The sequence below is a fragment of the Athene cunicularia genome, unplaced genomic scaffold (assembly GCF_003259725.1).
Source record: "Athene cunicularia isolate RWA unplaced genomic scaffold, athCun1 SCF_1, whole genome shotgun sequence".
In the NCBI taxonomy this organism is placed as follows: domain Eukaryota; kingdom Metazoa; phylum Chordata; class Aves; order Strigiformes; family Strigidae; genus Athene; species Athene cunicularia.
In genome coordinates, this window is record NW_020799155.1 from 1,635,399 (window position 1) to 1,649,600 (window position 14,202).

At 37.1% G+C, this 14,202-nt stretch overlaps 1 protein-coding gene across 4 annotated transcripts in view; it reads left to right on the plus strand.

Moving 5' to 3' along the window:
* Window positions 1-14,202, plus strand: part of INPP4B (inositol polyphosphate-4-phosphatase type II B) — a 332,198-nt gene that overhangs the window by 269,010 nt on the left and 48,986 nt on the right. For all 4 annotated transcript variants that reach the window (XM_026866972.1, XM_026866970.1, XM_026866969.1 and 1 more), the window contains 3 exons: window positions 8,109-8,281; window positions 9,329-9,452; window positions 10,489-10,606. In XM_026866972.1, coding sequence (XP_026722773.1) covers window positions 8,109-8,281; window positions 9,329-9,452; window positions 10,489-10,606 — 415 coding nt within the window. The remainder of the gene's footprint in view (window positions 1-8,108; window positions 8,282-9,328; window positions 9,453-10,488; window positions 10,607-14,202) is intronic.

Below are 14,202 nucleotides of genomic sequence, written 5' to 3' on the forward strand. Positions count from 1 at the left end.
AGTTTTAAAATGGCTTTATTTTATAGGACAAACTTAAAAGATGGAGCTTTCTGAAGAACCACCCAGGTGTGTGCCAAAGTTGGTTGCCTAATGGTTTTCAAAACCACTGCCTTTGGGGCCAGGAATTTTCATGCTTCACTTCTCTGTGAGAGCATGGGTTTATGTTTGTTTTCCTCTGCATTGCCCTCTCTTGAAGTTTGACATGCAGCCATGAGGATGCACCATGAAGCACCTACACAGAGGTTGAGATTTGAAGTTTAGGATTATAAATTCTGCCTTAATTCTGCTCTATTTTATATTTGAAGCCTGCTTGTATGGTTTCATATTTTTTTCATAGATATAAAATCATACTGTGTTTACACCCATAGATACATTTCTAGAATTACAGAATTCTGTGTTACATACAATTCACAAACATTGCATATGTGACAAGCTTGCCATATCTTGAGATTATGTATTATACCATTGGAGAATAATGTATTTCATTAGCACTGCATATGTATGGGCCCAGATATATCTTTGAGTCTGAAATTGCTTCAGTGCTGGAGTTGATCACTCCAGAAAAGTTGTGCTACTGTTTGTAAAGAAAAATGGATAATATCTAGGGTTTTGACCAAAACGTTGAAGAGTATGCCTTAACGTATGGGGTAAAATGTTTGCTTATGTTAGTGAAGCCTGACTCTTTTAATACAATTTATTTTCAAGCATATAGTAATGAAAAAGATGTCAAAGAATGCACGTGGGTTCACTTTAGATGGTACAAAATGTTAGGACAATAATTTGATGCAATAGTATATTCCGATAAGTATAGATGTTGTCATAGCATATATTCAGATCTTCCTAAAATAGGTTTATATTTGCAATCTCAGTGTTGACATTGTGTGATCTTTTTTTTTTTTTTCCCCAAAGTGCTAGTATTTCTTGTATGGAATCTTTGTAATCAGAAATATTGGTGGCACTTTTTTCTTGTACTTACCTTTCAACATGAATTATACCTTTCTTAGCCTAACTTTTCATGCAGTCTGACCTTTGAGTGTATTCTTAAGACTGAATTTGAGTTATCAGTTACCAAGGTAACATGCTATGGTTTCATCAGTTGCAGGATTATGATTTCTCTGCAGGATAAATCAGGAAGAATAGATGGAATTTAAAGGAGAAGGGTTTTTTTGTTTTTTTTTTATTCTAACTCTCAGCTGGTTTGCCTTGGAGAACTACTCGACAACACTAAATTCTTTTTATTTTTGCCTTTTCATTTTCCATGGGAGTCAGAATGTGAAAGCCTGTCCTGCAGCATTAGAGGTGCCAGTGAAACACAGTAGTTTGCTCTTGTGCTTACACAGCCCCTGACAGATCTCCGTGTTTAGCTGTGCTGCTAAAAGAGGCTGATGTTTCCATCTGCTCCTTGTACCACACCATCAGGACTATCACCCAGCCATTCCTCTGCTGCCTCTGTGTGAGTACTCCCTAATTTGCTACATACAAAATCCACCACATTATCTCAAAAAAATTAAATTGGCAGTGTGATTGCCCCTGGATTTTGCCTGAAGTGAATTACGGAATCATAAACAATGTTGCTGGGCAGACGAATTAGCCAATGGTAATCTTCAGCATAGGTAGCAAAAAGCACCTGGGGAGCAGTGCCAGATTTCCTAGCTGGAATGAAGGAAAACATCTTTTCATAGACACATTGCTACAGGCATATGTGTGTTAATTTTTCTTGCATAATCTGATACTTGATGGGGATTCTAGAAGTCTAGATTAAACTTTTCTGTCTTTCAGTGCCCTAGGGATGGGCACTGTGTCCTTTCAGTGCATCCCTTCCAATGCAGTGCTGGTAAAAATGTGAAATAAAACTGTGTTCTGGTTTTGTTTGCATCTTCAGAAGAAGAGCTTTTATTGTAATTTATCATTTAGTCAGGAAGATGAAAAATTCTCCCTCAGTCTGTGTTCACTTGAGTAGCAGACATTTTTTATTTTGAGGCAACAAAAACACTTCTGAAAACTTTCTCTTCCCTTCCATTTCCTCACATTTGTTTCCTGTTCTCTTAAGCCTGTCTCTGCATCAACTGTATTTCTGCACTCTTTTTTTTTTGTTTTGTTTTCCCCCTCACTTTTGTATCATTCTTCTCTTTTTGATAGGGTCCTTAACTGGGCTGTATGTATCCCAGTATATAGGACAACCCCTTCTGCAGTACTTCAGCTGTTGATGGAAGCTTAAAAATATGTAAGGGAAAGGAAGACTATTTAACTGAATCAACAAACTATTTTTTAAACATGACATCACTATATTTAGTTGCACATATTTTAGAGCAAGGTTTGTCCATTATGTTTTGAGTATACTGGATATCCTTAGCTTTATGGCTGTTACTGCCATAGCTTTCTTTTGCTGTTTTTATTGTGACTAAAGCTGCTGAAACGTTTGTATGGTTTCCATTTGCACTATTAATCCATGTGACAGTATAGAAAATCTCAGATTATTACAATGGAATAATAAACCCCCCAAGAATTCAAAATTGCTCTTCTGGATACCCAAACTGTGCGAAGTAGACTGCTGTTATATTAACTGCAGAAATACCAGGAAGACTTATGCAGGTTTTTGGTGTTCCTGTGAGAAGTGCTGCAGAATTATGAAGCCAAAAACCTCGTCCTTTCTCAAAGAGCTTAGCCCTCATACTACAGCTAAACTGAGCTCCAAGAGCTGAGTGGCAAGATGAAGGAGGAAGCTGATATTTTTATGGTGCAAAGTTGAATATGTGAACACTACTAAGCCAGTTTTTAAACCTCTTTTAAATAAAAACCCCACAAACAGAAGAATGTTCCTATCCTATGTGAGTAAATTCAGACTCTGTGGGTTTCATGCTGTTTTCACTAGCTATTTTTGAGGGGTTTGCTACTGTTGTGTGTTGGTTGGTTTGTTTTACTTGCCTTTTTTCTTAAGACAGAGTTTGTCTAATGTTCAATTTGTGATATCAAGACAACTCATTGACATTGTTTCCCACCTATTATTTCAATCCTATCATGGTTTATTTGTATGTTCAGGTAGTAATGGCGTGATTAGCTACAGTGAAAAGTTAAGTTGTGGGTAGCTGCTATTCATTAGCATATGTCTCTAGGGCCCTCTGTTCCTTTAAGAGTACGAGGTTATACTTTATTCTGCTTTTAATTCTGTATTCAGTTTTTAACTTCATACCATTTAAAATTTGAGGTGACCTGAAGCCATCAAAGATTTCCACTAATTTTTTTCGGTGGTGTAGACAGCAGTGACAGAATTGGCTTTTTTCTCTGTTGCCGGGGCAAAAGGAGATAGGAGTGCTATTCCAAAGCCTTAGGGCTTTTCCTGTTTGATTACCAGCACATTTTAATAAGCACTTCAATGGGCCTGACTTTGAAAAGAGCAGGAGCTTGCTTTTCTGCCAAACTTTATCAAATTTGACATGCAGTTTGACATACTGCAACTTGAATGTAGATATGACTAGTTGGGTGCTCAGGAGGTCATTTGCCTGTGCAGGCATGCCCATTAAGAAAACATGTGACTGAAGGGTGTTTTCCAGCCACCAAAGGGCAAATGCTGTCATAAACTGAACTTCCACAGCTCTCTGTTAACAATGGCAGTGGAGTATTTGCTCAGTGCTTTGCTGCCCATACTCTTTTGTTTTATTCTTACAGTAACTGCATAGTGGTGATACTACTTTTAATTTCACCCTCCTATTTTCCATTTTAATGTGTTTTGGCTCTAGTGCCTTGTTTTAGTTCCCTTTCCAACGGCTGCCTGGCACAATTTCTGAATTGAGTTTCCTTGCCTCATCAGTAGGCTTTGACTCTTGCTTGGATACTAAATATTCCAAATAGGACAGGCTACTCCTGTCATTTTAGCAACGTGGCAGTCATCCTGTAGTCTCCCTGTTGCTTCTGTTCTTGCTTCTAATGTCTTTTTTGAGATATTTGCTGATTCAGTTAATTAGTTTTTTTCCAAAGGATTTCCCCCTGTGTTGAGAATGCAAATCTTGCAATTTGAACTTTAAAAGAAATTTGACACCCAAAGTATCCACATGTTTAAGTCCTTGAACATGTTAAACACAAAAGCAATATTTTATACTATTCCCTTCCCTAAGTGATTCTTTGATTCCAGACTATCATCATTCTGTAGGAGTAGAGGTCCTGAGCCATCGTTGGCCCCCTGCATTATCTTTCCAGCAACAACTGACTCTGAGCTGTCTGCCAGCTTTCTCATGAAGGAGGCATTACAGGGCATCTTGCAACTCTCTCCAGACCCTTTCAGATGTGCAAGCAGTAGCTTGTAACCAAGCCGTATCCTCACATATCAACAATGTGGTGGCCAGTTAGATCAGGATAAACTAAATCTTAATTTAGTCCAGAATTTTAAAGCTGCCTTTACAAATAATATATATTAATTTTATAAATAGTCCATATTTATCCCTTACATACAAGACAATTTTATTTTCCAAATTCTACTGAATTTACTTGTAAGATTTGACATATAATGCTTTTCTTTTTGTTTCATAAACTTCAGTTTCACAGTCCTTCTTGGTTTCACAAAGCAACTTAAAACCTGCAGTATTTGCTCAGTGTTTCTGAGGGTTATCTGGAGCTTTGTGCATTGTTAATGAATGACCCTGATTTACATTCGTGTCGTGCTGGAGTATTTGCAACAGGATATCCTGCATAACAAATGACATATGGTGATTTTTATAGACCAAAGATGGAGCAGCTATAGGGATTCTTTCCTAGAGTTGTCTTTTCCAAGACTTCAGTCTCTGATAAACCTCTTATTTTGGTCTGAGCACACTAAACTCGCTTTAAAATAAAAAAAGATAAGTATGAGAATCTACTGGCCCATTCATAAATATTATGTTTTCAAGAAACAATGCAGTCTTTCTCTTAGATTTGCTAACTAGCTCCACCTTCTGGGGAATGGGCATCCTTCACTAATTGTGAACAAGATTTTTCAGCATGGGCAAGTAGGGGATTCTTATGGATAACTTAATCACATGAGTGTATAGTTTTACCTTCTTTCCTTTTGGCAAGTACAATTCTATTTATATTCTGTAGTAAAATAGTTTAGCCTTCCTCAGTCATCAGGATAAGGTTTCCTACAAACAAAATTTTTCTTGTTTTCAGCAAAGAAAAATACATGCGTAAGTAGAGCTCTGTATTCTTTGGGACATTAAATACTCAGTAGGATTTATTTTTAATATATTTAGCATGCATGTCGAATGAAAAAATGGCCTTGAGAATTTCAAATATTTGAATTCCTTCTTAATGCAACTATTACTGAAAAAAATTATTTATGTTAGTAAGTTAGTATTCCAAACATGTCGTCTCCTCCAAAAAACCCTTGTGAGAAAGTGATCTTGAAACTACTACAAGGTATCTGCAAAATAATTTGGAAAATCATAATAGAAAGTAGTTATCAGTTGTTTACTGCCAACCTGGAAGGCTGCATGAAGTAGAATCCACTTATATTTGTTCTGGGTCCGGTATTATTCAATATTTTCATTACTGACTTGGCTTATGAAATATGGATGATGCTTATAAAATTTGCAGATGCTTAAAGCTGGGAGAGGCTTTAAGCACTATGGGAACAGGCTTAGAATGGATCTTGATGAAATGGAGCACTGAAATATTAGGATGCAGTTCAGTAAGGACAAGTACAAAGTTATGTTCCTAGAGAAGCAGAAATGCACAGTGCAGATTGGTTAAGTGGCAGCTCGGTAGAAACAGATATAAGCGTGACAGGACTTGTGGCCACTGTGTTGATCCCCTCTGTTATGAAAAAGAGTGTGAGTAAAGCTCTTCAGCCCTATCCACATAACTTGAAATTGTAATAGCAGGTTCATGAAGTGTGCCTAGTTCTAGAAGTTCAGCTTTTTCTCTCTTGTCCTGGCTGTCAGTGTACTTGCAAGATCCTTGGCTGTGTCTGTATTCAGCTCTGCTTTCCCATGCAAGTGGAACAGATGTCTATTAGCTGTGCCTTCAGGTCTACTTTAGAGTGGCCAGGTATGATTTTTTTCATTATTTGCTCAAGTCAGAAGCAGATAACAAACTCTATCCTTATCACATACAGCCCTGTTCACTGGTTCAGTATGCATTACATCTTTTGATCTTATTCTGCTGCAGTTGCTTTTGTTGGCCTTTATTTATTGATTAATAAATGACTATGATTTGAGACTTGAGAGTTTAGATTGTCTGCTCTGTCTAGCCTGACATCTAGTACGTCACACCTTGTTGTCTACCTTATTTCTAAATTTGACTGTCTCTCAGCAGCCTCCGGCTTTTGGTTGTGCTTTTCCTTTTATTCCCTAGAATAAACATCCCTGTTAGTACTTGTTATTTTCTCCTCATGAAGAGGGGAAATCAAGTTGCTGCTCAGCCTTTTTCATAGGCTTAAGGAGATTAAACTCTAAATCTTGGTAGCTCTCCTCTGCAAGCTCTCCATTTTTTTCAGCAGTCTCTTTAAAATGTGTACACCAGACCCTTGGCATGTGGTGTATCAGTACTCTCTTAGTCAATGGCATGTATAAAATCACCTCTTTTTGCTGGAGCGTGAAACTGGGGATATGTTTTGTTCACGATGGCTCTAACTTCATAACTGCTGTTTTCCAGGAAATGGTTCTTCAGTCTGTATTACTCACATTTAAATATGTATGACTATGTTAAAACATGCACTGTCAGCCCACAAAGACATTATTTGCAAAGGAACCCAAGTTCTCTGTGACTCCTCTGTCCTTATTTCTATTTCATCTTCCCTGCACCTTACTTTTTTTTTTCAGTTTCTCCTGGCTTTCAAAGTTCTCTCCAATCTTCTTGGCTACAGTTTTATTGATCTACATATTTTTCTGGAGCATAGACAAGTTGACTTTGCAACAGGCAGCTATGTCTTCCTGCTTAAAGAACTTCTTCAGTCCTAATGAGTCTTTCATTGGCCTGACTCAGAATGTTACCTGAAACAACGTGCTGTTATCTTCCACATAATTACAATTTAAATGGAACAGATTTTAATTATCATTGATTCTTAATTACACTAATCTACAGAAAATATGAGTCAGTCATGGACTGTATTAAGTCAGTTACACTCCCTATTTTTATATAGATTTTTCTGGAGTGTTGGATTTCTCTTTCATTTTAAACTATAACAATGAAACCGAGATGTACATTCTGAAGGAGGGTGGTTTGGTTTGTTTTTTTTTTTTTTATTATTTGCTCAATTTAGAGGGGTAGGTAAAATCATATGCAACTACAACGAAGGTCTGATTTTATTAAATCCTGAAAAATTCAGGAACATCTTGGGTAATTGCACAACTTTGAGTAAGATGTTCTGATTTTCCTAGTTACTGCTTTGTTCCATTTGTAATGTATTAAAGAGTCCCATTTTTCAAGCATTTCAATAGCTTATTTTTTTTCTGATATTCCTAGCATATATTTTAACAGAGCAAAACCTTACAAAATAGTTCTAAATCTCTCTGCTCGAAGTAGCTAAAAAAGTAATGAGTTCAATATGTCTAAATATTTAAAGAGAACAATATAGAGAGAAGCTAAAAAGAAAAAGACATGTGACCTGAAGGTTAGTATTTTTCCAGAGTATACATTAAACAGATAGTATCCTTCCAGATAATCTATTTGTTCTTCTGTTTTGCCTTCCAGCACCCACTTTTTCTTAAATATAGGCTCTTCCCCCTTTTGTTTTGGATAGTACTCAATTTGTTTAGATAGCAAGTGCTGGAAAGAACAGTAGATCTTCATCAGCACTGTATTCATCTTGTACTAAATGGTTTTTCACAAGTATGCCCGTATGCTCTGAGCCTTTAATGCACGTTTTACGGAGAAATTTGCTCCATTAAAAAGTCATTGTTTCAGGATATAGTTGGTTTCAGGCCACGGATTTAGCCATGGTCTTGGTGGTAAGCTGGAGTCCTACCTCTAAGCATATTCTCTGGTGGTGTTTGCTGTACCACAGTGGTTAGGATACAGTTGCAGGGCCGTTTTAAAGTGTAGGATGATCTACACAGCCCCTGTTACATTTCTCCATTCTGAAAAGAATTTTCACTGCAAGTTTTCTGATTTGGAACGAATGACCTGTCTTGTTCTAGGTGACTGGTATGAACAGCTTTATCCCCTGGTGATTACACTGAAGGACTGCATGGGAGAGGTGGTGACCAGGGCGAAGCAGTCGATGGCATTTGTTCTGCTTCAGGAACTTGCCTGTGGTTTGCCACAATGTTTGATGCTGACCCTGAGAAGAGACATCGTCTTTAGTCAAGCAGTAGGTTGTCTCGTGTCACTTATCTCCTACTGTTGCTAGAATTAAGTGTACTATTCATGCCAGTGTTTGTGATTTTCTTTTTTGTTCTTTTTCCAATTAACGCAACTTTTTCATATATTTTTCGTTACATTCACTGAAGTATTTTATAATGTAATAGAGAAATTAATACTAACTGGAAATCCATAGAAACCATATCACTGAGTCAGAGAAGTAGATCCACGACGGACTGGAGAACATTACCTAATCTTCCTTTTGCACAAAGAAGGATCCATAAAACTATTTTTAGTCTTCCTAAATTATATGCCAGTATCCTCACTCATAGGTGAAGTTCTCAAATCTAGCCTTTGAATATTCCTTGCTGCTATTTAAACTAGGTGGTTTGTTGGGGGTTTTTTGTTGTTTTTTTGTTTGGGGTTTTTTTTTCTCCTGGTCACCTTGGAAATGAAGAACAACTTATTTGTTTTCAGTTTGTAGAAGTATTTTGTTTGAAGTGTATCAGTATTTCTCTTCTCAGACTTGTCTTCTCTTGGTAAATAACTGAAGTTATTTTGATCTTCTCCCGTAGATCATGTTTTCCAGACAGATTTTTCTCTAAATGATTCATCTAATTTCTCCCTTAAGTTATTTGTTTTTCCTAACATAATTAAAGAGTTCGGGTGCAACTGCCAAGGAGATTCAGTTGCATTAGGTGCCTAACTGCTTTCCAATCCAGCATAAATCACAGCCTTATGTGTTTATGGCCTGCCAACTGAGGTTCTGGTCTCGTTTATGTCAGTGTAAATAACACACAACCCCACAAAACAAATGAAGCTTATCTAATGTAAAATAAGGGAATATTTCACTGGTTTTTACACCAAAAAAACCCGCCTCAATAACATTAATATGAAATTATGTGAATTATGTGTGTAGTCAATAAACAGAAATATCTGTGCCGTTTTCTCAAATATCCAAATATTATTTCTGTTGTGTATAGTGATAGCAAGCCTCGTTGTAACTGTGTTATAACAGTACATCTGCTAATTTCACTTTTTTTTATTGTCTTGATAGCTCGCTGGATTGGTCTGTGGGTTTATAATCAAATTGCACACAGGTTTACATGATCAAGGATTTTTACAACAGCTTCATACTGTTGGATTGCTTGTGCAATATGAAGGACTCCTTAGTACTTATAGTAAGTATCGTTCTTGGACAAAGTTCCTTATGTATCCAGACCAGAAGTTCACCCAGGAGGTTCTTAGTTTAACCTCTGTTCTGCTTCCAGTAATTTGGCTTATTGAATCAACAAATATTATCCCTAGTATACAGTTGACTTCCATACAATAGCACAGTTGAACTAATTGATAGTGTTGTCAATTCTATATCAAAAATTACTCATTCTCAATTTCTCTGAGAACCCTAGTTGCTAATTAATGCGTGCGGAGTGCTGAACTACATTATCTTAAATACAGGAGACTTCTCCCTCAGTACGTGGAACTTTTGGTTTTAATAAAATCTGTCTCAGTTGAATAGGTATTTGGTCTGACCCAAAATAGCAGGTTTATAATGCTAACCCAAACAGCAGATTTAAAGTCACTCACTCTGTTGGCCTCTGCCCTGATCACTCCAGTACTGGGGATGTGAAGATAGCTTGAAAACTGTTTAATTCCTACTTTGTTACAGGTGCCATCATTTGATAGGTATTGAAAAAGGACACTTAGAGGGAGAAATGGCCGACTGTTTCAAAATGCTTTGAACTACATGTATTGGAATCCTTCCCCAAATTGAGATTTTGACCAAAGTAGAGGAATTTAGCATTTGTGCAGGTCTTTAATGCACAGGCAATTGCAGATCCTCACTTGGAAATTGCTGTCAGGCTCCCTTTTGCACAATACTCGTTGTTATTCTCAAAACCTTTGTCCTCCATCAGCAGGGCAGTCTTTAAAAACACTTTCAGAAGAGACAAAAATGGCTTTTCTGGGGTTATTCTATGCACATATAGAGCAGGCTGATTTTCAGAGGTGCTTAGTACTTACAGTTATCATTTAGGCCACAGAGAATTGTCAGCAGTCCTAAAAATCAGTGTGCTTTTATGTAGGTTACTTTAATGTGGATTTAGGGCAGTGATTTTTAGATGCACAGACTGGAAAATATAAACCCTGTATTTCTTTAACTTATTCAGTGACTGATCAGGCTACTCTGTTAATAACATCTATAATCTTTCCAAATAGGTGAAGAAGCAGGGATGCTGGAAGACATGGCTGTGGGAATTTCAGATTTGCAGAAAGTAATGTTTAAAGTCATTGAAGCCAAATCAGAAGATTTTTTGCCTATTATAACTGGAAGACGGTAAGAACTTTGTATCCTGAAGCCCATGGCATCTGTAGCACGTGAAAACCCAGATAATGGTTTTCTCCTTGCTGAATTCTATTATATGGAGAGTGCAGTAGTTTTACTTTTCATGAGGTGAATGCAGATGTAATGAGGTAGTAGGGATTTGTAAAGCTAGTAGTAATATTGGGCTCTGGGTTACTTTCCTCATGAAAAGCTAGAAGTTTCAATTATTAATACAAATTAATCAAAACAGTGTCTGGGTTGTTCAGAGTTTCTGTTGCATTTTTCATATATATATATATATATATATATATATATATATATATATACACACACTGAATCAAAATGACAAGGTCAATATTTACAAAAGTGGCCTCTAACTGAAGAAACCTTGGTTCTGATGCGTCCAGCACTTGTATTTCAATGTGACAAATGAAATTACATTTGTTAAGAGTTAGACCTTGATTTGTCTTAAGATAGAAACTGAAAAACTTGGATGCCAAAACTTAGTGGTCGCTTTTGAGAAATGAAGCCTGTCTTAGTTGCTGAAGATCACACAGGACATACACAACCTCAGAAATCCTTGCATAAAACCACTAATACACTATGCATCTGTCACAGTATAACCCCAGCTGGCATTGAAGCGCCACACAGCCGCTTGCTCACTCCCCCCACCAGTGGGATGGGGGAGAGAATCGGGGGGGCGGGGGGAGAATGAAAGTAAAACTTGTGGGCTGAGATAAAAACAGTTTAATAGGACAGAAAAGGAAGAAAATCATAGTAAAAATAATAATATGGTGGTAATAATAATAAAAGAATTAGAATATACAATGTGAAGCATAATGGGATAATTAGAATATACAATCGTGAAGCACAACGCAATTGCTTAACACTCACCGACAAATGACCAGTCAGTTCCCAAGCATGGCCCCCGACCAGCTTTTCCCCCAGTTTATATACTGGACATGACATCATACGGAATATCCCTTTGGCCAGTTCGGGTCAGCTCTCCTGGCTGTGTCCCCTCCCAGCTTCTTGTGCCACTCCAGCCTTCTCACTGGCAGGGCATGAGAAGCTAAAAATTCCTTGACTTAGTATAAATAGTACTTAGCAACAACTGAAAACATCAGTGTGTTGTCAACATTATTCTCTTACTAAATCCAAAACACAGCTACTAGCAAGAAAATTAACTCTATCCCAGCCAAAACTAGGACAGCATCTCACATAAGCACTGCTGAATATCAGGACATAAACTGCAATACTTCATTAATTGTGGCTACAAGAGGGTTAACAAGATTGTTACATAGGAGAAATGGGTTTTTCATCTTCATTATTATTCTAGTCTAGAAGCTACAAATGTTTTTACTTTTGTAGAAATCACTTCCTTAATAGTATCATTATTTTTAAGATGACTCTAAATTCAGCTAAAAGCAGCAACTTTTAGAAAAGATATGTTTCCTCTGAAGGGGGCTTTCACTACTGATTTACTTAATTATTTTGGATGATTCACTCGCATCCTATGGACCTTCTGAGAAAGGATTAAAATAAATAACAGGAAGGCTGGAGTATGCTAGGCAACACATCGGGAATAATTAAGAATAATTATAGTGTGTAGATAAAACAGAAGAAACACATCTTTGTAAATCACAGCAGTCAAAAATCTTGAAAAATCCAGCAGCTACATTTACTGGCTTGCTGCCATTACTGCGGTACACTGAACTGTCACGCTAGGAGGTCCTGGGCTTGAAAGAGACTCGAGCTTTAAGCTGTCTCAGGTATCCTGGATTGATGGAGTAGTCAGTCTTCAGGAAGACGAGTTACTGCCCGTGATTGCTGTACTGTACTTACTGGCAGGTATTCACTGGATGGCATTGGTGTCAGACAAAAAAAAAAAGTAAAAATCTTAAAGGTTTATGTGGAGGAGCCCTATTCCTGTTAGAGCTGTGATGAGACAGCTGCTATCAAACAGCGCTGGAAGACAACCATGAAAAGAGAAGACAGTGGAAAATCTGGTTATTTTCTATTTAATGTTTAAAAACCTCACAATTTTTCGATCATTTTGGTTGTTACATGGTGTCACTCAATGAAATGAGGCTAAAAGACTGTGGAAATGCAAGACAGAAAATTAAGTTACAAACTCTTATCTTTCAGACACTCAGAGCATTCACTTGTAATTGTTTTTCTAGGGAAGTGCTAAAGGCTGAGATTCTATGCACACAAACAAATCGATCCAAAGAGCGTGGCATTGGCTAGCAGTGCCCTAGCGTGCTGATGCGGGTGGCTGACCCCCACCATCCAGGTGAAGTGAAGTTCTGTTCAGGCATTCAGGTTCTTTTATTATAGGCAGAAGTTGTTAACACTTACTTTTCTAAAATTCTTTGATAGAATGTATTTGATTGTGCACATGAACTTTGAGACATCATGGGGTTTGATACCATGTTTTCAACAAAGCCTGCAATGAGACTAGCACAGTTACCAACCCACTTATGGACCAGCCACATTGAAGTAACCTAAAAAGTTGTCACGGAGCTGAAAGAAGAGCTGGGTAAAAGCACCCTCCAGCTGAGATGCAGTAACTGACCATGTGTGCATTTTTTTTTTTTCTGTTGCAAAGCAAAGGTTCATGTAAATGACTTGCTTTGTATTTATTGCAATGAACTAAGAGTGTGTAATTTCAGAATTGGGGTAAATTTTAAAAGCCTTCTAACAAGACTGCAAGTGCTTGTGTATCTTCATGCGTGATCGTAACAAGTATTAGAAAATAAGGCAAAGTCAAAGAAAGGGATATTCTTAAGCAGTCCTGTTTTGGTGAAATCATATATAATCATTTAAATATATAATACTGAAATAATATTTGGATATATAATACCTAAATTTATACTATTTATTCTGAAAGAGATGATGATATATTATTTACTCCCTTAAACATGCTTGATTTCTCCACCCTGTTTTCCTGAGACATCATTAAATGTTAAAAAATATGTACTGATTTTTCCTTCTCATTGGAAAATGTAGTAGCCGCCTTATCCATTTCATGCCAAAATCACGTGATATCTCTGCACTGAGTATATCTATAAAACAGAGAAACCACATGCTGATAAAATTTACTGCTGTACTACTGTTTCTTGTTTAAGTAGAAGCATAGGACCTGTAAGATTTTTGGTAAATTAATGTCAAGTCCTCCAGATTTCAGTACTTCAAATTATTTTTCTTTCCCCACCCCACTTGACTCCATACCTTTCCTGGATTTTTTTAGACACAGCTTGGATCACCTTTTTCTTACATGATCACGAGTGGGTCCTTTCATTGTGCAGTTCTTGAAAGATTTAAAAAAGTTGCCAAGGATTATCTGTGAGACTTCAAAAAAAATGTTTAGAAAAAATTTAGAAAAATGGATAAGGGGAAGCTCTTAAATGGTACAGATGTTAATATGTCATGCCTAAAGGTCAGCTTTTCTCCATGTTCTTTCACACACTGAAATGTTTGTACTGATTTGGGGGTGTGAAATGTAGTGAGGTGTTTTGGTTGAGTAGTGTATGCTCTTTGAATCAAACCAACATTTCTTCTCAGCAGCTAGGAATGCTCACACGCAGGCTGAGAATGAATGCTGC